This window comes from Daphnia pulicaria, chromosome 1 (assembly GCF_021234035.1).
Source record: "Daphnia pulicaria isolate SC F1-1A chromosome 1, SC_F0-13Bv2, whole genome shotgun sequence".
NCBI classification, from domain to species: Eukaryota; Metazoa; Arthropoda; class Branchiopoda; order Diplostraca; family Daphniidae; genus Daphnia; species Daphnia pulicaria.
The window spans coordinates 14,942,958-14,969,450 of record NC_060913.1 but is presented as its reverse complement, the minus strand read 5'-3'; the positions used below and the strand labels follow the sequence as shown (position 1 = coordinate 14,969,450).

The 26,493-nt window shown below is 42.0% G+C and overlaps 7 protein-coding genes and 1 long non-coding RNA gene across 8 annotated transcripts; 2 read left to right on the top strand and 6 right to left on the bottom strand.

The window, feature by feature from the left end:
• The first annotated feature begins 676 nt into the window (after window positions 1–676).
• On the top strand, window positions 677–4,840 carry LOC124336369. The gene is made up of 3 exons (XM_046790149.1): window positions 677–1,669; window positions 2,244–2,382; window positions 4,131–4,840. The coding sequence occupies exons 1-3, from the start codon at window positions 1,142–1,144 to the stop codon at window positions 4,340–4,342; spliced, it is 879 nt and encodes a 292-aa protein (XP_046646105.1). The 5' UTR covers window positions 677–1,141; the 3' UTR covers window positions 4,343–4,840.
• A 4,308-nt stretch (window positions 4,841–9,148) lies between these two features.
• On the bottom strand, window positions 9,149–12,496 carry LOC124338050. Its single transcript, XM_046792128.1, has 6 exons — window positions 12,491–12,496; window positions 11,767–11,878; window positions 11,542–11,636; window positions 11,130–11,342; window positions 9,449–9,526; window positions 9,149–9,360 (listed from the first exon to the last, which is right to left on the bottom strand). Exons 1-6 carry the CDS (start codon window positions 12,494–12,496, stop codon window positions 9,298–9,300), a joined length of 567 nt encoding a protein of 188 aa, XP_046648084.1. The 3' UTR covers window positions 9,149–9,297.
• Window positions 12,418–13,261, bottom strand: LOC124337265. Its single transcript, XM_046791374.1, has 2 exons — window positions 12,932–13,261; window positions 12,418–12,829 (listed from the first exon to the last, which is right to left on the bottom strand). The coding sequence occupies exons 1-2, from the start codon at window positions 13,080–13,082 to the stop codon at window positions 12,588–12,590; spliced, it is 393 nt and encodes a 130-aa protein (XP_046647330.1). The 5' UTR covers window positions 13,083–13,261; the 3' UTR covers window positions 12,418–12,587.
• An 885-nt stretch (window positions 13,262–14,146) lies between these two features.
• On the bottom strand, window positions 14,147–16,428 carry LOC124337897. Its single transcript, XR_006917559.1, has 2 exons — window positions 15,289–16,428; window positions 14,147–15,014 (listed from the first exon to the last, which is right to left on the bottom strand). It is a non-coding gene; the product is annotated as an uncharacterized LOC124337897 (long non-coding RNA).
• A 199-nt stretch (window positions 16,429–16,627) lies between these two features.
• On the bottom strand, window positions 16,628–18,135 carry LOC124335809. The gene is made up of 3 exons (XM_046789283.1): window positions 18,056–18,135; window positions 17,727–17,982; window positions 16,628–17,655 (listed from the first exon to the last, which is right to left on the bottom strand). Exons 1-3 carry the CDS (start codon window positions 18,065–18,067, stop codon window positions 16,718–16,720), a joined length of 1,206 nt encoding a protein of 401 aa, XP_046645239.1. The 5' UTR covers window positions 18,068–18,135; the 3' UTR covers window positions 16,628–16,717.
• A 1,631-nt stretch (window positions 18,136–19,766) lies between these two features.
• LOC124334973 lies at window positions 19,767–21,637 on the bottom strand. Its single transcript, XM_046789095.1, has 3 exons — window positions 21,490–21,637; window positions 21,137–21,410; window positions 19,767–21,070 (listed from the first exon to the last, which is right to left on the bottom strand). Exons 1-3 carry the CDS (start codon window positions 21,586–21,588, stop codon window positions 19,995–19,997), a joined length of 1,449 nt encoding a protein of 482 aa, XP_046645051.1. The 5' UTR covers window positions 21,589–21,637; the 3' UTR covers window positions 19,767–19,994.
• An 845-nt stretch (window positions 21,638–22,482) lies between these two features.
• Window positions 22,483–25,054, top strand: LOC124333939 (X-ray repair cross-complementing protein 6-like). The gene is made up of 9 exons (XM_046789008.1): window positions 22,483–23,039; window positions 23,148–23,320; window positions 23,392–23,566; window positions 23,631–23,712; window positions 23,786–23,999; window positions 24,055–24,364; window positions 24,433–24,589; window positions 24,656–24,793; window positions 24,871–25,054. The coding sequence occupies exons 1-9, from the start codon at window positions 22,585–22,587 to the stop codon at window positions 24,991–24,993; spliced, it is 1,827 nt and encodes a 608-aa protein (XP_046644964.1). The 5' UTR covers window positions 22,483–22,584; the 3' UTR covers window positions 24,994–25,054.
• LOC124336416 (thioredoxin-like protein 1) lies at window positions 24,990–26,378 on the bottom strand. Its single transcript, XM_046790224.1, has 6 exons — window positions 26,188–26,378; window positions 25,940–26,096; window positions 25,767–25,874; window positions 25,575–25,697; window positions 25,340–25,500; window positions 24,990–25,270 (listed from the first exon to the last, which is right to left on the bottom strand). Exons 1-6 carry the CDS (start codon window positions 26,280–26,282, stop codon window positions 25,060–25,062), a joined length of 855 nt encoding a protein of 284 aa, XP_046646180.1. The 5' UTR covers window positions 26,283–26,378; the 3' UTR covers window positions 24,990–25,059.
• Between the last annotated feature and the right edge of the window lie 115 nt (window positions 26,379–26,493).

The following is a 26,493-nucleotide window of genomic DNA, read 5'->3' as shown; positions in this document are numbered from 1 at the left end:
AGTGGGGCGGAGAAGCTTTTTGATTCGACACACAAATCGATTATACTAGTTATAGGCATATTTCCATTCCGCTTGTTAATAAACCGCAACCGAAAATATCTATAACTGTTGGTCACAACAAGTTCCTGATGGCGGTCAAACCAAACTTGAGTAAACAATTTGGATTTTCTCTTATTCTCTCTGCTGGCAAACTGAGTGTAGTATAGGGGGGGTTAGAAAGAAGGGGGCTGGGTTTGTCCGGGTCAACGCTGTCAACTGCAAACTCATTTCAACACCTCATACTCCTCTCTCCCTTATCCGGGAAGTCTATCGTCTCGTCTTACACAACAGTGAAGATCAAACGGCGAAAAGGAGAAACGAATTTCCATTATCACTTTCAGGAGGGAGGAGGAATAGCTTGAGAGTTTCCAATCTAAATGAGCTTCACTTGGGTTTTGACTCTGTCAGCTGGTAATTAGCCAAACAGGAACGCGCGCATATAAGAATCTAGTCTACTATTAAAGAGAGAGACTGTGTTGGAGAATAAAGTCTAGAACAGATGGTCGTCTCTTTGAAAGGGGCGTGCATTTCGACTGCTGTGCAATAGGGCGGGCATCAATGATATCTCTCTCTCTCTCTAGTCTAAATAGCATCGATCGTACCCACACGGCGCATAGAGCCAGCGGCCCGCTGAAAAGCTGACCGCAGAAAACAGCGTTCGCCCGACGACGACATATCACCAATGGCACGCATGCGTTGCCCGCGTTCCGTGAGTGCCCAGAGTCACATGGTTCGCCCCCCTTCCCCTCTCGTCTCTAGCTCGTACAGATAGTTTTTCTGGGTGCTGTTGGATGAGTGTTGGTGCCACACCGAGTCCAAGAGGGTCGACTCAAGACGCCAAAAAGAAGTTGGTCTGTCAGTCCCAACTGTCTCCCCGCCCAGATCGGTCCTGTTCTTCCCACCGCTCTCGGCCGTACCTCACTATCTTGTACGTTGGGCGGGAGGATTACATCTACGCGCGCATAGTGAAGGATTTTCTTAAAAAGTTTTCTCATTCGATCGAGATGAATTGGAATTTGAATTGAATTGAAATCAACATTCGGTCGGTCCGCTCGAAATCCTGTTGTTGTTTATAACCGGTCCCGCCAGTTATTTGAACGATATGAAGAAGCGATCGAGCGTGGTGGCCATCAAGACGGTCACGTCACGGCCCGTTTTGTTTTTATGGTCGATCGTCTCTATTTTGGTGGCATTGCTCTGTTGCTGGTCGTATTCCCAGCCGGCGTGGACGCTCCGCTCGTCCAGCGAAATCGGATCGCTCGACCAACAGCATCAGCAACCGGCCGATCTCCTCTCCTCCGCACCGGTAACTGCTGCCGGTGCTGGTGCTGGTTCTAGTGCAACTGTAAGGAGAAGATTGGAACGGGCCGTTTCCATCCAAGTCCCGGCGTACGACGACATTCATTTGATGGCCGACGACGACGACGACGACGGGCAAGTCAATTCGACGTCGTCATCGGAAATGATGATGATGATGCCCGGCCGCAGCGCCATTCCGCTCGTCCATATCGGACTCTTTGGCATGTGCATCTACACTCGGCAGCAACCGGAAAAGAGGCGGCCGGAAAGCAGCGTGACTTGCGTAGGTCACGCCGATTTGGATTACGAGTGGCTGCCACCCGCCTGGGAGGTAAATACATTTGATATTTCTAGACACATCACATCGATTGACACGCTCAATTATTTCCATGTCCGGCTGCCGTTAGACAAGCATGTTAACCACGGCTCGTTATAATCTAATATTAATACAGTCTGTCGAACTGCGAGCCAACATGTCAAATAATCCCAAAATAGAATTTAAAAAAAAGCGGGAAATTCAAATTGATTTGGTGTAAATAAATCATTTGGGGCTTCTCTCAGTGCAGGTGTGGCTTTTACGCATTGACAAAGCGGAAGGACTACAAGAAATCAGGAAAAAAAGTTGACTGATATTTTCTCTAAATCCCCCACACCCACATATACACGCATGTTCTGTCTGTCAGCTCGTTAAGGGTCTGCATAGAGCCCCCGTGAGCTTCCCTGTTGGACTCATTTAAATGAGCATGCGGCCGGATGACGACGGTTCGTGCTGCCGTGTATAAGGGGGTGATGTGGGTAGTACATGTACTACCCAAGTCACCGCGCCTTCATTGTGTGTCCCTGACGTGAATTAATGCCCTTTTCATCATCTTCTTCATCGTCTTTGGTTGTCTTTGATGATGCAGGTGACGCGCGTTCTCTGCGGAGGCGGCTGTGTAATGCTCCTGGCCTGCGCTGCCGCCTCGGTGGCCGTCGCTTTTATCCGCCACCACCACAGGCAACAGGAGTGGATCAAAATCACGGCCATCGTTCAACTAGCCGCCGGTAAATATACTAATATCTTCAACAAAATCATTCCCAGTCAGTATAACTATATATCTTTAATACCTCGTCCCCAAAGCGCAGCGCTATAGTACATAACACAACATTGAATTAGTCGTTGATTGAAGCTCCCGCGGGAGTGAAAAAGAATTCTCCCGCGTTTGTCTTTCCCCCCACCCCCACCCAACAATCAGTGGAATTCCCGGCGAGAAGGAGCGCATCTCCTTATGATAAAGAAGAATCTAGCGGCAATGATTGCTCATATTGTTTCGGTCGGTCGATGATCCATTCTATTCCAAATTAGGTATTCATTTATACGTTTGGGTCTAAAGATACTAGTTGTGTGTGTACGTATCTAGACAGCGGTCGGGGCGGAGAATATAATACGGGGGATGACAAAACCAGAAGCACAGAGTGACGATACACACTTCTCTCTCCGGAGACGTTGGATGGAATATAATAAGCGGGTCCACCCTCTCTCCTTTTTCTTCCAAAAAATAAAATCATCAAAAAAAAGGGAGAAACATGTAACACAAACAGGCGAGACAGCGCACGGAGGAGAATCTAAAAGAACAAAGTTTGGCAGTCATCCATGCCATAGCGCGCGCGCGCGCCCGCCTGTTAGTAGTATCTTCTCTCTCTCGCTGTCAAAAGGGTGTTGCGGACGGACCGACGAAAACTGGCGGAAGATGGATCCGATCTTTCATCATTCATCAAGAAAAGAAAAGGGGTGAGGGGGAAGTGTCGAGAGGAAGTGCTAGACATCCCCCCGTCCTCCTCATCATCATCTTATAAGACGATTCTTTTATTTTTAAATTTTTTTCCTTTTTTAAAATAATCAAAAAACACGGGACGGTTGGTCTTTCATCTTTTTTGAATGTTGACGAGAGACAGAATATCTTTGCGGTGGGTAGTAATAAACAATTCCAATTAAATCGCATAGAGACAACCGAGAGCGGCCCGTTTGGCGCGTGAAAAATGGAAAAATCAGAGCGGAAGAGGAGACCAAATCGAATTCCCCGCCGTTCGTTATGATTCGCTTTGACAGCTCGAAGCGGAGCGGTTGGGTAGAATGAAAAAGAAAGGCTTCCGTTTTTGGTGGGGTTGAAAAAAAAAAAAAAAATATGAAATTTTCCATGTTTTTCTTCCTTCTCTCTCACTCTCGCGGTGGCATAGAGATAATGAGATGCGCTCGAGCTGTCAATAATAATAAAAACACGCCGCGCTAAAGGGCCATTCAACTGTGCAGGGCGACGAAAGAGCCCTGCTGTCGGTACAGGCACACACACACACGCACTGGGCCGAGTGCAGTACAGTGTACAGTCTTCTATTTATTCACGTGTGAGTGTGCGTATATTGTGTCGGGAGGGGTCGCCGTTTTGGAGAGAGAGAGAGTTCACTCCACTATTTGGTTAGTTTTCAAAATAGATTAGACGAAAGAGCTCGCGAGAGTATAGAAGGAGAAATATGAAGGACCACTTTTGAATCCATTACGAGGAAAAGGAGTTGGACTGCTGTTGGGTTCACCACCTCTCGGTCGTGATGGATGAGCCGTTGCACATTGTCCGACCATCGCCATCAACCTTTAAAAAGGCAGCGGCAGATGCTGGGCCAAAGTACTAGCTCGTCGTCATTTTAGAGCTCTCTCTCTGTGTATATTTACACAAGATTCTATAATCATTTTTGCTGTTATTATTATTATTACATCTTTTTTTTTTTAAATTTGTCTTTTATGTCCAAACATATAATAGCTTCGCTGATGCTGCTGGGATTGTGTTTCTACCCGTTTGGGCTGCGCTCGGAGAATTTGCACCACTTTTGCGACGAGCGCTGCCAACCCGGCTGGTCGTCGCTGGTCGCCGGCTTGTCCAGCGCAGCTGCTTTCCTCTGCCCCGTCTTGGCCACCCTCGTCTCCAACCCCATCTACGATCTCAACCCCTGGGAAGCTTATCTTTTGCTCTGAAGCCAACTAACAGCAAAACAACGTCTACACACAGCACAGCAGGACAGCCAAATAATCTTTCAAGAGAAAAAAAAGAAGAAAAACGACAAGATAATGAAGTTGAACGAAGCTACTGGGTGAAATGGAAAATTCTTTTCATTTTGTAACATATAAATTACAAACGTCAAAAAAGCTAAAAAACAACAAAAAAAAAAAACAAAAAATGTTCTCGTGTATAAATGAATGTCGATATCGAATAACGATTGCTGTGGGTGCTGCTGGGGGTGGAGAGAGAGTAAGAGAGAAAATCAAGAGAGTCAAATGTTATCGGAGAATGTCAGTGTGTGTGTGTGTATCTTGTGATGTGGGAGAGATGAGAGAATGCAGTTAGCGTGTAGAATGTCGCCTCCCCCCCCCCCACCGTGTGTGTTATTCCGTGTGCGTGATTGTCCATCGCCCGTCGAATTTGTACGACCGCCCCCCAAAGAGAGTCTTAAATATACAACAAATACAATCAAATGTCGAATAGATTCTTTTCTTCTTATTATTATTATAATAATCCATTCCGAATATAGACGCCGCACTATAATAATGTCGAGAAATAGAAAAAGAGGAAACTTTTTCCGGGTGCGCTGTCTCTATTGTCTTTTCCCCTCCTCTATCTCATCTCAACGTTGATGGGTTTTGATGGATCTGTGAGAAAATAACAAGCTGATAAGATAGAAAACAAGACGACCATCTATATACTCTATAGTGACTGGCGCTGCTGCTGCAACACAACAACCGAACGATTGTTGTTGAGGGAAAAACCTTTTGCGTCGCTGCCAAAACATCCGGAACTTTTCGCTGCTGCCGCCGTCCTCCTCCTCCTCTCGATCCCTGCCTGCCTGCCTGCCGGAATTGTGTGTGTGCTGTGCTGCTGCCTTTTTCCGTTCGGATTGAGTGACTTTCCTCCGGCAGCCAACTGAGTCACAGAGAGACTCTATACGTACGCACGACAGCGGAAATTGCAACTGCCAACTGTTTTCATTTCTTTCCTCCCCCTCATCTTCACTTGACACTGCAGCAGCCAGCCAGCCCATCCCGAGACCGCACCAGAGCAATCCCATTGCAAATGGGGGAATAATAGCGGCAAAAAAAAAAAATATAAGACGAACGAAAAATCTCGGCAAATGAACGAGAGACAATAATCCGTTTGCACAGCCATTACGACTGACGCGCTCGATCGCAGCTGTGTACAAGAAAAGACGCGCCATGTTGGACGAGCAGCTAAGGAAAAAGTTGTAAACGACACACAGTAGTAGTCCGCGTCCGACATTATTATTATTACGTGTACACACACAGTAGGAGCGAGACCTCCCCCCTTGGAAAAAAAAAAAAAAGTCGTCTTGTATGCGGAGGAAATGTAAACGAGGATCTTGTTCTCCCCCCTCTATCACCTCCAGCACCTTATTCCATGTATAGTATCCGAACAGCAGCAGCAGCAGGCAGCCAGAGCAAGGGCAACCAGCATCTTCAACTATAAAGTAACGAAAACAAACGACACCACATGGCGATGTTTACATCGTCGACAATGTTACAAGGATCAACTTACAACACGAAAAAATCTCCAGCCTCTTCTTCTTCCCTCCCCCCTCCTTCTCTATTAACTTTGTATAAGATAATCTTTTTTAAAAAATTGTCTTTTTTAAGTTTAAAATTTGAAAATGGACCCAAATAATCAAATTCAATTGATAAATTGACTTTTGGGGGATTTGCTCGCGGACGTCCATCTATACATGGTAGGGAAAATAATAAAATAGGGGGGATCACAATCAATTAGCATATAGCGGATGTAGTATATGCGCCCATGCTGCTGTGCTGTGCCCATCTTTAATTCATGTAACTCTACAGAAAGCTCCGGCCATGGCGGACGGATTTGGAACGGAAAAAAAAAGGAAAATAAGGAAAAAGTGTAAAACAAAAGACGACAGAAGGAGGAGCTCAGAGGACAATAACGGGTGACAAACTCGGTTCATAAAATGCATCAGAGGGGATTACGACGCGGGTCTTGAGAGAAGACGAACAATGACCGCATAGAGACGAGCACAGCACACGCTGGTTGCTGCTGCTGCTGCTGCTGGCCTCGTCATAAAAAAGCTGAAGGGGAACAAAAAAATATATCTAGAAGAACCTCATCTCTTCTTAGACTTTGGCTCTCGACATTCTATACGAATAGACGCGAAAGCTGCAGAGTACAATAAGACCACATCATTTAAGAATTTTTTCTTTTTTTTTCGTCTTTGCAGAGAGAAGAAAAGGAGCTTATTAATCCGGCAAATCCTAAATCTAGTCAAGTTCGGTTCTTCTTCTGATTTTATTTTTGGCGCTTCAAGATGACGTCTACAAAAAGACGTGTCATACATTTCTGCGTGTGCAGGAACAATCGCAATCAATACCCGAGACTCTCCCGCGGTCCCGCCCAGTCGCCCGCGCCTTTCTATAATAATAAAACACGTCTGTCGTTCCATTATTTTTCATCGCAGATATGGAAAATATAAGATGGCGTGAAGAAAAAGAAAAAGAAAAACAGTCGAGCCGGAAGAAATATCCAATCGATCCTCACAAATATAGAGAAGCAAGTATAGACACATATATATTTGATGGAGAAGAGCACGGCTGAAAAGATGCTCTTTTCTGCAGTCCTACTCTCTGTGTTTATATACACACACTATACGATAGATATATATTATTATTTTTCGTTCCCTCCAACTATATCAACGAATATAAAGCGTCGTCATGGAAGAAGAGATTTCTCTCTTTTCTCTTTTTCCCCTCTCGAATTCGATCTGGTAGAGAAGACGAGAGTTGCTGCTGCTGCGTCGTCATCGAGATCGTTTCTCTTCTGTCTCTCCCCTCCTCGTTCTCCTACTATAGAAAAAGTCAAAAGTCTATCGAGTGGAAAGAGAAGAAGAAGAAGAAGAGTCCCATAAAAAGGGCTGATCGACCTCTTGGCTGTCTGTCTTTTCTTCCTACATCCAAGACGGAAGTCATCTCCAGTTAAATCGACTTTCCCAATGCGGATTTATGGACATCCGCTTCTTTTTTTTCTCTCCAGCTCTGCTACTGGCCATGTTAGAGAGAGAGGTTTTTAGTTTTCCCCCTCAATTGGTTGTTGATGTTGTTGTTCAAACAACACCCCACACGAAAGAAAAGAAGAAAAAAAAGGTCGTAATCATTTATTTTCGGTTCTCTAATTAGTCCGCGAGTCTATACACAGCCGAGTTATGTATATGACTACATCATAATTCACCATCGTTATATACGATATATAACCAATGTGATGGATTGCTCTCACGGGATTGATCATTAGCGTGTGACGCCCGGCCGGAGAGAGAGAAAGATATACTGAGACGGGTGAAAAGAAACACTCGGAGTGATCCAGCACAGCAGTCTCAGCAGCTCCGTCTAGACTTTTCTTTTTTCTTTTTCTATGGGTGGAGAATGATGTGCATATTTTGTTCGCGTGCACTATAGCAAGATGACGTTTTCTCTCTCCCCCCCACCCTTGGTCCGGCTTTTCTTCTTCCTCCTCCCCCCACCCAACGCGTCTCTAGTTTCTAGCCCTTGTCTCATTGAAAAGCTTCTTCCCTTCGTTAACGACGTCGTCCGGAAGCGGCCGTGGTGTACATGGGAAAGGAGGAAGTTTGCGAGAAGTTGTCCCACGTCTTCCCTGCTGGGCCTTGCACTACTTTTTGGGATGCCCCTCACCCGTCTCCATATATAACTCGACAATACAATAATGCTCGCAGACGAACCTCGTAGTCTATTATAATGCTAGCAACCTCTTTTCATCAATTCAGGTTCTTTTCTTATGTTTATTTTCTTTTTGAGACTTGGTGAAGAAAAAAGGCATCGATGGACGGTTTGTTGTCCATCGACTGACAGATATCCACCCCCCGCCCTGTTATATAGAAAGAGATGAATGATTCTTTTTACCGTCGTACACAATAGAACTGACCATTTGTCATTAAGAATATCCGACATTGGCCTGACTTTGTCGGTTGGCACAGCCGATAGGTCTCGTGGAAAATCACGGCCTGCAGGTATTACATAGACGGAATTGAATATGGCGCATTCAAGAAAAATGGAAACTGAACTCGACGATAGCATTTCCGGGTGCCCCGAGGTTTATATACATGTCGGTCTCCTTTAATATGATCATCTAGATGTCGTCATGCCCAAATCTATGAAATATGGAGGGAACCTATTGAAGTGGATGTCTTTGATCTGTACTCCCCCCTCCGGCCCATATACATAAGAACTTGTGTACGTGGAAAAATAAAATAAAAAGACGAGTTTAACGACTCTGTTTACCCCCTTGACCGTCGTAAATTTCGCCAAATGAAGCTGTTTGCTCGCGCGCTTTATGACGACCGTTAAAGAAGGATGAAATGGTGGGCCATTGCCTTCATCTTTTTTTAACTGCCCATCTCCGTCCACACACACACACACAAACACACATTACACGTCCGTTTTAGAATGCTCTTTGTATAGTTAAGAAACCACTCGCTCTTTCCCCCCCCCCCCCCATATCCTTCGTGTGTGTACTATTTTGATCGATTTTTTTTTTAACCTCCGGTCATTTTCCATCACCGACAGACAATTTCCGATTCCGGTTCCATTGCCAACGGCGCCGCTTTTTCTGGTCTAAACGCGCAAACCTAACCCGAGGCAATTATAGTATTGAATCACACCTGCCAATCTCCCCATTTCCTCTCTATAAAACACCAACGATTGTCTAAGAGTTCTTCCTATTTATAGTTAAACTCAAACGTAACAACAAAGGAAAAAATGAAAAAATTGTATACTATAAAACACGTCGATTGAATATAATATTTACACAGCGGCCAAAATTCAATTGTCTTCAAACCACTTGATGTCGTAGGTGGGCGGAGGAGTATACGGCGGAGGATCGCTCTCGGCTTGTGCCACGATTAGAATGGTAAGAGATGTGGAGGTCGTCGAGGTGGCGTGACTTCCGTCATTAACAAACGACGCTGCTGTCAAAAATGGCGACGTGATGAATCAGCAAATTTTGTTATACAGATAAAAACTTGGCGTGTGTCTAATACTATTTGACTTAACTGTTTGACGAAGGTGTTGGCATTGGCTGGTTTCCATCTTTACTGTTGGCGCAATTGTTTTTGGAATAGATGAAAAAGACTAAACCGACACCAGCAAACATGGAGAAAAACACGAGGAACAAAAACAAGACAATCTCAACAACGGGACTCATGGCCGAAATTATAGACTGGATAATATTCAATTCAACAGCGATAATTTGAGCTTTTTAGCTGAGCTTACAGATTCAGACTGAATGACGAGTTCAGGGGACGCTATACATTTTAACAAGTTAAGTTATAGCCTCTGGTGCGCACGTCAAAAATGGCTTAGTCTTTATCAATGGTCTACATTCGATAATAGCACATAGCGTTGGCATTGGCCATCTTCAGTTTTCACCGACGTCATTTGTTGAAATACGGATTTGTGGAACGAAAACAATTGCCACATTTCTGTGCTGCAACAATTCGGGAATTAAGTTGGGGGGAGGGGGATTTCCTTCTCGCAATCATTTAATCTGCTTGACCAGCAGTTGCCGCGTTTGTTATCAGTTGTGTTTTTTGTTTTATCTTAAACCAAAAAATTCAGATTGAAAATCAAGAGTTGCATGTATTTTTATACACGCATTGCCTTAAAAATCAAACCAAGCCATGTCGTAAGCTGGCGGAGGAGTGTAACCAGGGGGCTGGTCGTCCTCTGTTTGGGCGATGATTAGAATGTTAGCAGGCCTGTGCTGACGGGAAGGTGTTAGTGACGAGGTAGAAGCATTGCTGTGACTCGTGTCGTTAGCATCGGCGTCTGTTTGTCAATAATGAGGTACAACGGTGAGTACGTGGATTATTTTCCCCGATTGGGCTTCATCAGTTTGTAAAAATAGACTCAACTGTGTGTCGCCATTTGTTGGTTTCGTACTGTATTCTTTTCCAGTTTGTCTTGCACACGTACAACAAAAGAGCGACTACGACAAGGAAGACTCAAATAGAAACGTGACACAAAAAGTAGCGTAAAAGTCTCGATCATCGTCCATAATAACGAACGGAAAATGATTTCAGCGTTTTTAAATCCTATACAGCTATTAACTGTTTAGTTGGCCGATAACGTCTTACAGACACTCTAACCAAACAGCTAATAAGTATATCGGATTGATTCGAGTGCGGTGTTGGTTCTCAAAAGATTTACTAAAAGGCAAACGAAACTTGGGCGAGTTTGAGTCGTCCCTGAATCTTTTGAGATGCACAGCAGTCGTATATCGATTACGACGTCATTGATTTAAGTGTCTTAGTAGATAACGTCCTCATCGATTTGACAGAACATTGCGCACCTGCTTATTCACGACAGCAACATTGCAACATTCAACTGCGGAAATTCTATACGTTCGTATTAATCATTTAATTGCATTCGACGTACTTCGATCGATTGTCTTGTTGCACTTTGCTTCAAGTGTTTAAAGTTTAAATATTTTCGAATGTAATAGTTTTCTACCCACAGAAAAAGTTGTGAGGTACAAAAACAAAAACAAAACAGGCCTGATCTGAGTCAATGAGATTTTTAGTGCACCCTTACTGAGAAAAAAACCAAAACGGAGAGAGAAAACAGTTGCAGCCAACCGCCTAGCTCAGGAAAAAACATACTTCATGACTACGATTTATAATCAGTGCCGCCACAAATTGTCTAAAATGAAGAATAGGGATCAATTTTGTCCTACCTTTATGCCTGGGAAATACAGCCAGGCATCCACAGTTGCTCCATCCATCTGCAAATGACAACAGACGGGATAGGGTAAAAGGGGGTCCTCGTGAATACACCCACATTCACATGGGCGTACAGGAGGACATTCAATGAAAAGTGGAAAAAGAGGGATCCGTATCTCGATTAATTGACATCGGTAGTTTTGCCAATGCAATGGGATGCTGTTTATCTAAACAATAAATAAAAAATGGGTTACGAAAAAATTTCGACAGAAAAGGTTGAAAATGAGACACTGTGTTAACCCTAATTGTTAATAAATGAGAGAATTAAAGTGTTACATGTAATTCACTGCATTTCTGCTAGTTCAGCAACATTGAAATATCTATTGCAGGTCACAGGTCAATAAAAGTAAAAGTAAATCATATTACCCAAGCGATTGTGCAGATTGTTGCAGATGACAGGTTACTGCCCAAGAAAAAACTTGCATACAGTGTGGTTATGATTCCTGGCTCTGTCCTCAAACCTGCAAAAAAAGAAAAAAAGGTTACACAGTGCAAACAAACTGCCATGCATCGACAGGCAATCAAATGATAAACCCTAGTCGGGATCTAACATATAAAAAATTTTGAACAACGTTTCTTAGTTTTATTTACCTGATAAACAGCGTGGAGTATGACGGTTTTTATCATCAAAAACAAATAAATCTATTATTGAACTTCTCGAGATTCCATAGGTCCTATCTGATTTTTTCGCATGCTCGGCATGCTTGTTGTATGAAATTTAAACTTTTTTGTGTTGTATGAAATTTAAACTAATTAAAGCAGACGACTCTTGTCCAATTTTCTGCTAATCAGCATGCTTTAAGATAATAAGATATCGATAGAAATTAGAAATGATAAAAAATCAAACTCTCCCTCAAAATTTAAATCACTCAAAAAGACAAAAAAGATACGAGAATAAGTTGAGGGAATAAATTTTCATTTAAATCTAATACCATTTCCGTTTGAAACCCGCAGAAAGACCAAAAAGTCCTAGTAACACAGCCAAGAGGGAATAATAATGGCTTTGTTCTTGTTTAATTTTTTCTCTTCATCTTTAATACATCGTCGTATATTGTATGTATTATAGGTACTCGGCGAGGATATGTAATCAAATGTTGTTGTTATTTTATTGGCAACTACCGGCTAGTTGCAGTTCTATTCCAGCTGTTTCTATAACTATACTGCTGGACGACGACAAGTTTGGACGCAAGTCACGTTACTATTTCCGCTATTGCTGCCGTGAATAATAAAAATACGACCGCATTGATTTGTCGTCCATTGTATCGAGGATTGACAGTTATTCATTAGCCTGTCACCAATATTTTTATAGGTATACCGCCATGTATGCAGGTGATGTACACATATAATCAATCATGTAACACCGACATTTCCGACAATTATTAATTTAGACATCAATTCTATGTATGTGGAAATCAAACAAGGTGCAAACAAGAGTGATGTTCGTGGGTCAAATAACCCATGGCCATGGCCATCTCATAGGTTGGCGGAGGATCGTCCTCCTTTTTGGTTCTGTGCAGATGAATCGCGTGCAAAGAATCCGAGGCCGGATGCTGGAGCGAACAGCAGGCGCCGAAGGCCGGCAAGTCGATAAACGTCACGTCACTCTCGCCACTGCTGCTGCTGCCGTTACCATGGCTTCTGTGATGTGTGGCCGCTGCATTTCGATTGAGTGATTTAAATAATTCAATTAGTTTGATACAAGTAAAAATAGCAAATATCTGCTAGGTATATAGAGTTGGTTTGTTAATTTTAGTACCTTGAATGTTGTTGCTGGCTATTTCCGATTTCTCGTCCTTCTTCCGACAATCCCACCAACTGTTTTTGACGAACATCATAACGAAAAAGACGCTCAACGCTAAAAACACCGCTATTGGAACCAAGATTTCTAATAGAAAAGCATTTTCCATTGAAACTCAAAAGTCAATAAAACACTGTCCTAGATGAAATAATTTAAATTGAAACGACTCCGATGAAAGGCTGAGCCAATCTTTAATTAGAAGCCAGGCCAGAGAGCCTTGAGAATGACACTGGCAAATGTTTGAACCGAAGAATGAGACTGACTTCTCCGGTCGTATATGTTGAAAACCACTTTGCGGTTTATATAGTTTGAGATGTGACGGAGATATATCGCATTTCAATTTGGCGCCGGATTGGAAAATAGTCGCCGTCTATATAATATCCAATTTGATCGCCGCTACGCATCTCGCAGACACGACGTGCATTTAAAATTGTATAAAATTAGAACAAAAGTCCGCATTGGAATCATCCCAATTTCTTTTTGATTGGAGTCGTGGTTTTATATCAGACTTGACTTCACAAGTGGGTATACACATAAATTGTTGGCCGAATTTTTTGAGCTACAGTTTAAAAAATTTCCGGTACATGCGACCTTTTGTCTTGTATATCTTTTCTATCTAACGATAAAATCAAAGATGACACACACACCGGTGTGTAGTATATCCGATTTGTTATAGCCTTTAACCCACATGGTTCGATATTGCAGAGCGTATGAATTTTCTGACGTCGTAATAAGAGAAAAACCCTGTGAAATTTTTGAAGGCCGTTATCAACCCGCTTTCATCGCACATTATATGGCCCAGTGGGTGACATTTATATCGCGTACAGTCTCGTCACTCCTCCCGCTATCTTATATAATGCAAACTTTCTTTTCTATATAGTTGACCTCTATTTGAGCCATAGATCTTAAAGAATGATTATAAGCAGATCGAAATGCAAGTTTTTGGACAGTGGTGAGAACATGCTGGTGCCAAGGAGATTCGTAATCGTAAGGCACCCAAAAGTTTAGACGGTAAACTTTTTGACCATCAGCAAAACTGCGCAGTCATGCTGGTAACACTGGTTTGCACTGGTTTTTCTATGTTGGCAAATATAATACGATGATATGAGTGTGTATAGTCATACAAATTACATAATTGCTTGACTATTATCAATTCAAAATTCAATTTCCGTCCTTATTTAAAATGGTGTTTTTCGTCATTTTATTTCCACTGATAAACAAATGGGAGCATTCAGATACTCAGAATGACCGTGATCGAGTTTTTGATTTTGTGTACGTTGTTTACAACTTTCTGAATACGAAAGGGGTATTTTACGTGAATAAAAAAATGTAAATGACGTCCGATCGGATTCGAGTTCGACTTATCAGTCGTTCACAGTCTCGCTCCGTGATTTTTTTTTTAGGCTCGTCCGACAACATCACGCTGGCGATAAGACACAGGAAAAAAAATGTGTTTGTTCCCTTGGAAACGAGAAAAATGAGTTGATATTTCATTTCCCTTTTCAAAATTGAGCTCATGTGGATTTATAACGACGAAACGATATTCTGCGATGAAGCGGGGGTTATATGCAATATGTATAAGTTGTTTTCGGCAATTTGCCAAGATGAAACTATTTACAGAATATATAATAAACAAGCTGCAATTACGTAGACTGGGTCAGCAGCACCGAATCCTGCTGCTGGAGACTAGCGATCTTGATTGCGTCTTCGTAACTCGGAGGAGGTAGCTCTTCCCATTTGTATTCAGGCGGAGGTGCGTCGTCAATTGATATGACAAAGACGTTGGCATTATTGCTGCCGGCAGGATAAGTTTCCGACGCTCTCTCCGATCGGCCACCTCGACGACGATGTCGCCTACTGCGTCCAGCTGCTGGCGCTGCTGCTGGATTATTCGATTGGCCGGACGGAAAGATCCGAGTGGCTTGGTTGCGGATTTTCTTCCGGTTGTTGCAGCCGCAGAGGATGAAGACTAACAACAGCACGCCGACAACAATAGCCAACACCGTAATGTCCATCGAATTCATCGTCGTCAGATCTGCGCCTGACGGACAGAATAAACATTTCGGTTAGCAAATTGAATTAGACACGATTTCCTGTTCACGTTTCTCAGTTTGGGTACACCAACGGCAGGTGATAAAAAATATTTCCTTTTCACGCGTAGTATCCTTGCTCTAGTACTTATCAATCTATCAGGTTATATAGTAACCCGTGATAATGAATTTTCAGCACTGTGTCGCCTAATTGTTATTAATCAGCAAAATAATTTGAGGAACCAACTGGAGCAAAATGTTTTCATAGGTGTATAACCTACATACCTCGATCAATATTTGAAGCACACTCTTTGCTGCGTGAAAGTTGACTTTATAGTTATCGAGGAACTAAACGTGATATAAGAGTTCAACACAAGACTAAAGATCGTGTCCCCCCCCGGCTCGTTGCAAGTCGGTGGGACTCTGGTTAACTCTGGCACTCCAACTCTATACACAGCCGCTCGGCCATGAGATTGTGTGGTGTGGTGAAACATTTCGGTGTACACAATAGATAAGGAGGAAAATATTAAATACAAACAGAAACCAAAAAAAAAAAGGAGATACGAGGCTTTTATGTCTCAGCTGACGATATACGCAGAGAGGCTATATCTCACAGCTTATATGTAGCCAAAATTATTATATTATATTTATTTTGGACAAACATGTTTTCCACAACAGAATTGTCTCCCCCAAACAAGCAGACACGTACATTAAACGTTTGTTTTATATAAAAATAAAATTAATCGCCGGAGTATACATTTATATAACAGCCTGGTGCTGTTGCGTAACATTTCACTCTATTATTCACACAATAATTGTTTTCTCTTCAATTAACTGAAGCTGCCGATGCCGGAACTTCAATCACAGTTGAATCGTCACCAACGATGGTGGTGCTGGTGGATGGCTGTTGCTGCTGGTCGTTGAACGTTGGATTGGTGAACGATCCTACGGCTTCTTCGTAACTGGGCGGCAAGTCTTCCCATTTGTACTCTGGCGGAGATCTGATGAAATCTGAAGCATCGGATGGCCGGCGACCGTCGTCATCATCGATGACGAAGACGCTGCGGTTACCGCCGGATCGAATTGCCGTTCTTCGTTCGTTCGTTCTTGGGTTATCGGATGCTGAGTATGTCGTTGGAGTAGTTCTTGGCGTGGAGTCGATTCGTGCACGGGCCGACTGCTGTACAGACGACATGCTCTGGCGGAAGCAGTAGTAGAACAGAGTCACAACCACCAAATAAAATATGATCCAAGCCAAAACCGTGAATAGATCCATTTTCTAACTTGTTTCTAACGTTTTCTATGCTCAAATTTCTGGTGCACTAAAATTTTAAAGAATTGCAAGTGATTGCGACTGGAGAGAGAAGAACAAACGAGTGTCGTTCACTTCCAGAAATAATCCAAAAGTGACTTTACATAATGACAGGTTGTGCAACACATGCGCCAGAAATTGGGTGGACACCTGTATAACTTATTCCTTATCGACAATATCACTGATCATGTATACACAAGATAAATTTTCTTCCGTGTAAAGGTCGTTCGCAGGCCCCAACACTGTGTTGGCTGTATTTCTTAGGGGGTAAAAAACTGAAATTGAAATAAATAAGTTGAACACGCAGTTTGGTTGCTTTAAAGAATTCTGCATATATTTTCTACTATTCAAACATCATATGACCATACAACCCTAATAATGACAAGTAAAGCTATCGCTAAATTAACCGAGGAAAGCCGACGAACCTACAATAAAGGAATCGTCGTCATCAAAGTCATCATCAAAGTCGTTCAAGTCATCAAAGTCATCACTGTCTATGAAGACAGTCTGGACAGATGACGGAGCGAAGCTGGAAGTAGACGTCAGCTTGTTATTGTCTCTAATCATCAAGCTCCCGAAATTATCTCTTACGTTGCTGTTGGTGGTGGTGGCGACGCCTCCGAAAAAGGGGTTCAGTCTTCCGGAAGAGCGGACAGGAGAGCGTGAAACAAACCGTTGTCCACCGTAATTGCTGGTGTAGTAGCTGCTGGGTGAGCGAAGGAGAGACTGGCCAGCAGCAGCAACTTGGACGAACTGCTGCTGGGGCTGCTGCTGCCTCTGACGGACCACCTGATAACCTCCGCCGGCCAATCGAGCAGGTTGCATGACGCTCTTCGCAGTGTTCGACAGACGGACAATCTGCTGTTGTTGGTTAGAAACCTGGGCCGGATTGACGAAGCGGACAGTGTTGGAAGGTGTTGCCAGGCGGACGACAGACTTTTGAGTGTTCCGGCCAGGATTAACGACTCGGACAACGGACGATGGCGTTTGGGACGCAGTGGCCAGACGGACAACGGAAGGCTGGACGGAAACCTTGGAAGGATTACCCACAGCACGGAGAATTGGCGATGTATTTTCGTTGTAAGTCTGGCCGCCGGTCAAACGGACGATATTTGGTTTGACAACGTTGCGGGTCCCGAACGATCCATCGAAAAGGTTATCGGGGAATCCATCGCGGTCGTCGTCAACGCTGGAGTATTCATAGTCCTGGAATTTCTGGTCCACTGAGACGGCGGATGACAAAACTGGGAATCCTTGAGCACGGGTATTAGTTACAGGGATAGCCGTTCCACGAGCTTGGAATCCTATCGCTTCTCCATTTGTCGATCCGGCGACATATTCTACAAGAACGAATTCAATTTCGAATCGAATAAGGTGCGATAATAAATGTGATTTTTTTAAAACTTATTACCAAACTCTTGGACTTGGCCGTTAGCATCGACGTAGCCGTATTTGCCGTTTACATATCCGTCGATATCTCTGTTCTCGACGCGGAAGGATCCGTCAGCAGACTCGTAGCCGAAAGTGTAGGTGCCGTCGTCATTCAGCTGATTGATTTGTCCAAGAATTTCCGTGTTGGATCTTGAGAATTGAACGGCCGGCGACCTAGAGACAACGTAGGGTGCCGGAGAGGCCAGCGCACAGGCCAATAAACTGAGCACTAAAATCTGAAATAACATTTTTATTAACTTAAATGATCTATCAATTTAGATTTTATAATGCATAGCGCTTGTTCCTTACCAAGGTATTCATATTTGTTGTTGCTTGGAGAACTGATGATGAACACTTGAAGCGATTGAAGTGACTGTGATGTTGACTGGTCATCTCCCGTCAATTTATACTCCACCCATATTCCATTGTTTGATGTCGTATACACATTCTTTGCATTGTCCGTTTGAAAGAACTGGACTTGCTGGCGTACTTTCTCCATCAAACTACCGGTCCCTCACGGCCAGCGTCTTTCAAACTTGTTGCATCCGATGGCTCTTTTTTTCTTAAATTATAATCGCCTATGTACACCCCCTTCTTTTCTGTGAAATAATGTCAGATGCTCGAATTACTTTCTCTCTCACTCTCGAGTTTGATTTAATCTCTCTCTGGGTGTTTTATTTGCAAAGGGGTACCCCACATCCTTATAGACTTTTTTTTCTGGGGTTGCATTATAAAACTGCGGGCTCTGCGTCACACTTTTATCGTGGAACCTGTATGGTTCGAAAGCCAAACGGATAGACCAAAAAAAATGTAAAGGGTTGATGCAATATAAGAAGCCTCTATTTCGACTTATAAATTTTTGAGATGCTGTGTGCTGGTTGTCCCATATACCATTATGATCTTGTCTCGGCAAAGAGAAATGACGCAAAAAACAGTGAAGCCTTGTGTTATTTTTAAAATCTCTTGAATGTTTTCATTTAATCTTATTCATTTTCAGCACACGACCTTGGATAACATGGTCAAAGTTTTTGCGTCGATTTGGATTGGAAGGCAAACTGATTGTGAACGTATACGGGCGAGAAGTCCGGTGGCATATAGAGTTCTAAGTATTTTTGAATGTTAGGTAGCGGTTAGGAAAACCCGCAACTCGATGAGGAGAACCAATTCCAGCTGAATCATCGTGCAATTCCAATTTTGATTTTCGTTAAGTGACGGTGAGATATGCCAAATTGAAATCGAAGTTTCATGGCGGGCTTGTTACATATATGCGCTACATAACGTCAATTGAAAACGCTAATCAAGATTTTTTGACAGGTAGGTCACGTTTCGATTGTCGTGAGATAAGGTGTTGTATCCTATCAGCGCAACAAAGAGCTGAAGAAGGCAAAAACAACGTAGGCTATATGTTGCAAGAGTTTATTGAGTATATTTTATGTTTTGAAGATTACTAGGTAGTAACCAATTATTTAAAATCACGATTCGTTCAACGTTAAAATCTGTTTCGTACATTCAACACCGTAATCCGTATAAACTGAATTTATGTTTGGCAAATATATAGATGTATATGTCATCTAATAAATATGTAAGAGTTATATAAATTTAAAAAATTCAGCCAATTATTTTTTTACTTTTGTACTGCAGGTGCGTGTGCGTGCCTGTGCTGACTAATGATCGGCTGACGCACACAAACTATAATGCCCTATGTTGTTTGTTGAATTACACAACAGGTCAAAGACGTCACTGTTGGAGTGTTGGATAAACATAGATGATAATATCTCCATAAGAACATCTAAACGATTTCAGGAAGTATTAATCGTGCTATACAGCTATATTAGACCTAACATTTCCATTGAGCCTAGTTGGTAAACGAATCAGACAGCCAATTACCGAAAGGTTTTTTTTTTCAACACTGAATTAATCGCTAAAATATTGTATTGATTAATTCCATAAAGTACAAGCTATAAACTGTTACCCATTTCATTTTCAAAATGAGAGTACGAATAAACCATAGTCGACGAGATTTCTGCGCATTCTACTTGTATTTTTGCGTCTCAACTACTTCATACATGCCTTATAACACATGGACTACAAAAATAGGAAAAAATATCGAAGTGAAACGCCAGAAAAAAAATCTTTGCTAAAAAATAGAGGAGGTTTTAAAATCGTCCAAAGTCGTCGTCAAGAGTCGCTCGAGTCCTCAAAAGTTAATGGGAAAATCATTTGAAAAATAAATGAAGCGATTGCTAAATCAACCGGAAAAAACGGACGAAAGACCGGCAGAGAAGAAATCGTCGTCATCGAAATCGTTCAAGTCATCATCAAAGTCGTTCAAGTCGTCAATGTCATCACTGTCAATGACAATAGCTTGCTGCTGGGTTGATGACGGGGCGAAGGTGTTGGTGATGGGCTTTGGGTTGTTTCCTCCAACCACAAAGCGTCCCCCGAGGAAAGAATTCAGTCTTCCGGAAGAGTAAACTGGATTACGAGATACGAATTGTTGTCCACCGTAGCTGGAGTAGTACGGAGACTGGTAAACGGATTGCCCAGCATCTTGGACAAACTGCTGGGGCTGCCTCTGAACGTTCTGCTTTACCACCTGGTAACCACCGGTGGAGAATCTAGAAGGCTGGATGACGGTCTGCCTATTCGGCGAGGACAACTTGACAATCTGCTGCTGCTGCTGGCTCGAAACCTGCTGGGCTGGATTCACGAAACGGACAGCATTTGAAGGATTTTGGACCGACGTTTGAACCGGAGAGGTTAGACGGACAACAGATGGTTTCTGCTGCTGTTGGACGCGGTTGACAACTGCTTGTGTTGGCCTATCAAAAGATGTCTGGCCAGAAGAAGTCAAGCGGACGATGTTGGATGGATTTCCGGCCGGAGAAGTCAAACGGACAACGAAAGGTTTCTGCTGTTGAGAGACTTGAACAGTGTTGACAACAGGAACGACATTCGGTGTGGCCGTAGCGGTCAAGCGCACATTGTTGGATGGAGTGTTCTCGATGAATGTTTGAGTCGGAGCTGTAAGGCGAACAACATTCGATGGATTTTCGAACGAAGTGTGGACCTGGGTACCGGTCAAACGGACGGCGTTTGGTAGCGTGTTGCGGGTGCCGAATGATCCGTGGAAAATGTTATCGGGGAATCCGTCGCGGTCGTCATCAACGCTGGAATATTCATAGTCCTGGTATTTCTGGCCCACTGATGCGGAAGCAGGTGGATACATGACTGGGAATGCCTGGGCGCGGTTAGTTTCAGGGATAGCCGTTCCACGAGCCTGATATCCAATGGCCTGTCCGTTCATCGATCCGGCAGCATATTCTAAAATACCAATTTATACTCTACAACTATTCCGGATGGAATAAGAAATGCAAATTTGAAACTTACCAAACTCTTGGACTTGGCCGTTAGCATCGACGTAGCCGTATTTGCCGTTTACATATCCGTCGATGTCTCTGTTCTCGATGCGGAAGGATCCATCTTCAGACTCGTAACCAAAAGTGTAGGAGCCGTCTTCATTGTGCTGATTAATCTGACCGAGAATTTTGGCATTGGCCGACGAAAATTGAATTCCCCTTGAAGTGGAATCGAAAGAGGACGTGCTTACGTAGGGTTCCGGAGCCGGAGCAGCCACTGCACAAGCCAAACTGAACGCTAAAAGCTGGAAAAACGCACACAGAATGTTATACATTTTCAAATAGATGATTAGAATTCAGTTAATTCGCTTGTTTATTCCTTACCACGGCAATATTCATGTTGATTTGTGAATAGAAGATCAGGTAGTGAACAGTCAGAAGAGAATGAAATGACTGTGATGGTTGTTGGTTATCCCCCATCATTTTATAGTCAACTTATTCCATGGTCCGTCGTGAAAATGAAGACAGGTACACAATTGGAAAGGGTTTTTCTCTTTAACCTATCATCTCTCACGACAATACCTGGGACTCCTTTCCAATTTGCTGTATCCGGCCAGTTTTTTTCTATATTAACGCTTACGAAAGGATAGTCTTGTTAGAATCTGACAAATCGCCTTGACAGTCAATGTGTCATTCTGAACGGTGCGGGTGGCGTGCCACAATTTCGTGTTTAGAAAAACAAGACATTTGTTAACTTCACATTTGTTAAACTCTGACGGATGCGATTCGATAGAGATAAGCGATAGGAAATTTGTTTTCAAAGAATCTGTTGTCACTGATTTCTTTTCTACCTTTCCGTTTTCGCAGAAGCGTTCACGGTCAATCACAAGACTTGGAGAATGTCGATATAGTGACACTTATGTGTGTTCTACCCGTTTAATGAGAAGAAATTAATCGACGTCAAATGTGGCAGTCGATGTAATAAGCTAACGTGCTCGCTTATGAGCATAGCGCGCTAGTGAGATATTATGAGGCTCGGGCCTCGGGTGCCGTTTTAATTATCTGACGTAAAATCTATACAAGAAAATCATATAATATCCTGGTTTCCTCATCCTTATGGGAACCCCATTGCTTTTTGCATAACCAAACCAAGGTCTTTAATCAACTTTTCCATTCTTGAAACTTCTCATATGAACTTCTTAATTCATCAGCACTTCTCATTCATCTCAAAGTTAACTCTACTCAACTGATAGATTTTATATTGATCATAACAAATTTAGATGTACTAAAAAAAAAAAACTTTTGCTGTAACTGTTAAAGGTTGTCGGTAGACTGCGTTTTAAATTTCATATTCTAAACGCTCGATGTCGCTGCTCTCGATTTGTTGCCATTTCTATGGTTTTAAACGTCTGCTTGATTTCTCATTTCGTATAGTTAAATTTTGATTATTTTACAGTTTTAATCGAATTCGAATTAGTTATGGAAGATCGTGATGCACTGGAAGAGGAAACTTACGATGCATACAATGGAAGGGATGCAATCATATTTTTGATTGACGCGTCAGTTCCTATGTTCAAAAAACCACCTGTTGATGACATAGATGCTGCACAAACTGAAAACGATTGTCCCTTCGTTTTAGCCATAAAGTGTGCTTACGATACTTTGTGCAGCAAAATTTTTACAGATCCAAATGATTCTGTTGCTATTGTACTGTTTGGGACCAAGAAAACAGCTCCCAACGACAAATATGGGGTTTATACAAACACGTTTCTCCTTCAGGACTTGCAGAATCCAGACTGTGAGCCTATCACACAGCTGGATGACATGCTCAATAAGGATGGTGGAATGGATGAGTATATGTATGCAGAAAGTAATCCTCAATCCATATCCTTGGCTGATTCTCTATGGCTGTGCAGCTCAATATTTTCAAAGCAGTAAGTTTTATTTAGTGTAACACAAGTTATCACAAGTCAATTCATCATTATGCTCAGGTGAAAAATAAGGAATAAGTGATTGTTTCTAATATTTTTCTTTCAATTTAGTAAATCAAAGACAGATAAAAAGCAGATTTTTCTGTTTACCAATAATGATGAACCACATTCTAAATTTTCGGCCAAACAAAAGCAAGCAGAACGACGAATTGGAGACCTACAAGACGGCGGGGTTTCAATATTCCTTTTTCCTATAGGAGAAGAGTTTAACACAACTAAAGTTTATGTATACTCTTTTTCTTTTATCCGATCGTTACTGTTACCATTTTAAATAATGTGTCAATTGCAATGTCACATCAGGAATTGCTCGTATCAAATGACAGAGGCGGCATTCTTCCAGTTAGCATGACAACGGACGAACTACTTTTGAAAATTTGCCGCAAATGTCAGAAGAAAAGAACTTTTGCAAGTTTGGTCTTCAATCTAGATTCGAACACAAAATTCGGAGTAAGGTTATACAACTTAATGAGGTAACGAGATTTACGTCGTTTTGAATTTAAAAGTACCAGTGAACATATCTATGCATTTTGTTAGACCTGCCGCACAACCCAAACGAGTGCCATTGGATAAGAGAACAAACGAGCCAGTCAAATCAGTCACAACTAAATTCAACGCTGTAATGACCTACTGACCATTTGTATATATATGATCCTTGAACATACTGTCTATAATTTGTCATATTCATCTAGGAAACGGCTGAGACTCTATTACCAAGTGAGCTCATCAAGTACACAACCGTGTGTGACGAGAAAATTCGTCTAGACAAAAATGATTTAGCAAGCTTGAAATCCAAATTTCCGTCTGGGTTTACACTTCTGGGATTTAAACCTATCGGGAAACTTAAAATGCATTTTCATCTTAGTCCTGCTAGTTTCATCTATCCTGACGAAGATCTAGTCAAAGGTTTTGTACGAATCGCTCACACTATTAAACTTTTTAATAACGTGTTTATTTATAGGAAGTCGAATGATTTTCGGAGCCCTCATGCATCGTTGCAAAGCAAGGGGATTTGCTCCTTTGTGCGTTTTGAAAATGACAGCAGCGATGAAACCTCGTATAGTAGCTTTATTACCACATGAAGAGCACGACCCAAATCAAGCTCCGTTATTTGGTTTTCATGTGATAATATTACCTTTCCGAAACGATGTCCGCAAATTTAATTACAATGAATTGGTGGAATCTACAACCGTTCTGAACGATGAACGTAAATTTGTTCAACAAATTTGGAAAGCTGATCCCAACCAGATTGATGCGGCGAAGGCAGTTGTGTAATTTCAAAAAGTGTGTCTGGTTTTCTCAACAGTAATTCATACAAAAATTTGTATTTTCCTTTTAGAAAAAAGTTGACCAGTAAAGTTGGATATACTCCTTCTGATTATTTGGATCCTGCGCTGCGTACTAAATGGAATACCTTGGAAGGGATGGCCTTAGGTCGTGAAAACATCGAGAGCGTCGAAGATTTAGTTATGCCCGATCTTGACGCTATTGACAATGTACGTCAAATTTTGTCTACATTTACTTAACCCGAATAAGGTTTTGTGACATTTTTTCCTCTACAGAGACTTGGCCAACGATCCACGACTTTCAACGATCTGGTTTTTCCTCTCGGCTACCAGTCTCAATATGTACCCTCAGCTTCAAAGGCAAAAGATCCCCAAAATGAAGCTGCCGTTGAAGAGGCAGCGAAAAACGGATGGGTATGTATAGTGACGAATACGTAAGCTACAACTTTGGATTGCGATGTGATTTGTCTTTCTGTTCTCATGGTTTGCAGGTGGATAAAATGACTGTTGATGTTCTTAAAGGCTATCTTTCAAATCAAGGAATAAAGGGCGTCTCTAAAATGAAAAAAACGGAGTGTGTCGAAAAGATTAAGTTACACTTAAATCAAAAATGATTCGAATTCCTTTTTATGAAGATACTCTGTAATTGTTGGTGAATTACACAGATGGCAATTTTGAAATTAATGAGCTTCGCCTTTCTTGCCAGCAATTCGTTTGAAATCACTCATGTTGGTTGTCGAAAGTGGGGATCCGTAGATTGTCAAATGATCGATACGAGTTGTTTCGGTTCCAGTCTGGTTGTCTTTAATGAAAATCATTAAATTAGAAACCGTCTGAAATTTTACGAAACGAAGAAGAACCGGATTCCCGTCTAGATCTCCGGGTTGCAGACTGCCAAAACAAAGGGTTTTATAGTAAGCGTGATCATATGTTTTAAATCTCAAGACAAATAAGACATACACAATTTCCTGTGTTGGTTGTGTACTCTCAGCCGAGTCGAAATCGATGGTGCGTGGTTGATTAATAAATAATCTCAAAGTCTTTGGTCCTTGATCTTTTGGAGCTTTGATTTTTATAGAATGAATTTTCAGAGTTTGGTTGAAGGCGAGTGAGATGATTAACTATGCAGAAAATAAACGAAAACCGTCACAAATTTCTTCTAGCATAACTTGGCTATCGTAAAATAACAGTTTACCTGTTCATCACAATCAGATTCAAGATATCCAGGATTGCTTGTAAGAGCACCAGCTAATGGATGCTCATCAGACTCATTGAGGCACTCACATCCACTCTTTGTTATGAATGTAGCCAGATCCAACTAATAAAATCCCAAGAATACCCAAATGAACTATTTTTTCAAATATGGCAGTAACAGACTCATATTTACATAGCCTTGTACAGTGCAATCTTCTTCTGCATCTTCTGAACCATAATGCTGTTTAACTTTCTGCTCCAATGCATCTGGGTTTCCTCCTTGCAAACGATCAATTTTTGCCTGAACATTACAGATAAACCATATTGAATGAATAAATATTTAAAACTTATTTAATGAATAAGTACCTTATTTCTGAAAAAGATGAAAGTTGGCATGGCAGAAACACCATTGCTTGCTGCAGTTTCAGGGCAGTTGTCAACATCAACTTTCAAAAAGACAGCTCGTGGGTATCTCCTTGCTAACTCATCAAAGAATGGTGCAATTCTCTGGCAGGGTCCACACCTGTTTAAAGTATTATTATTATGTTTATGATCCAGAATAAATTCTAATATCTAATTGCATGTATCAGATAACTGAAATAGATTTTACTCACCAGGAAGCCGTAAAATCGACGACAACCAATTTTGTCCCGGCAGCGTTCATTTCCAACGCATACTGCGAATCTTCACCCAAAACACGAACAGCCATTATATATTTCTATCACAAAAAAACGAAATTCGAAACGGGTCGTTTAACTCTTGTGTCGATGTCGGCGAAAATGCACGTTGAAAATGCACGATGACAATGACAAGTTGATTGACTGATTGACGTGATTGTTATTAAAAAAGGAAGATGGCGCTTTATCAGCTTTCAATAATGTCTACTAGATGGCGAAATAAAATTTACTTTCAAAATTTCT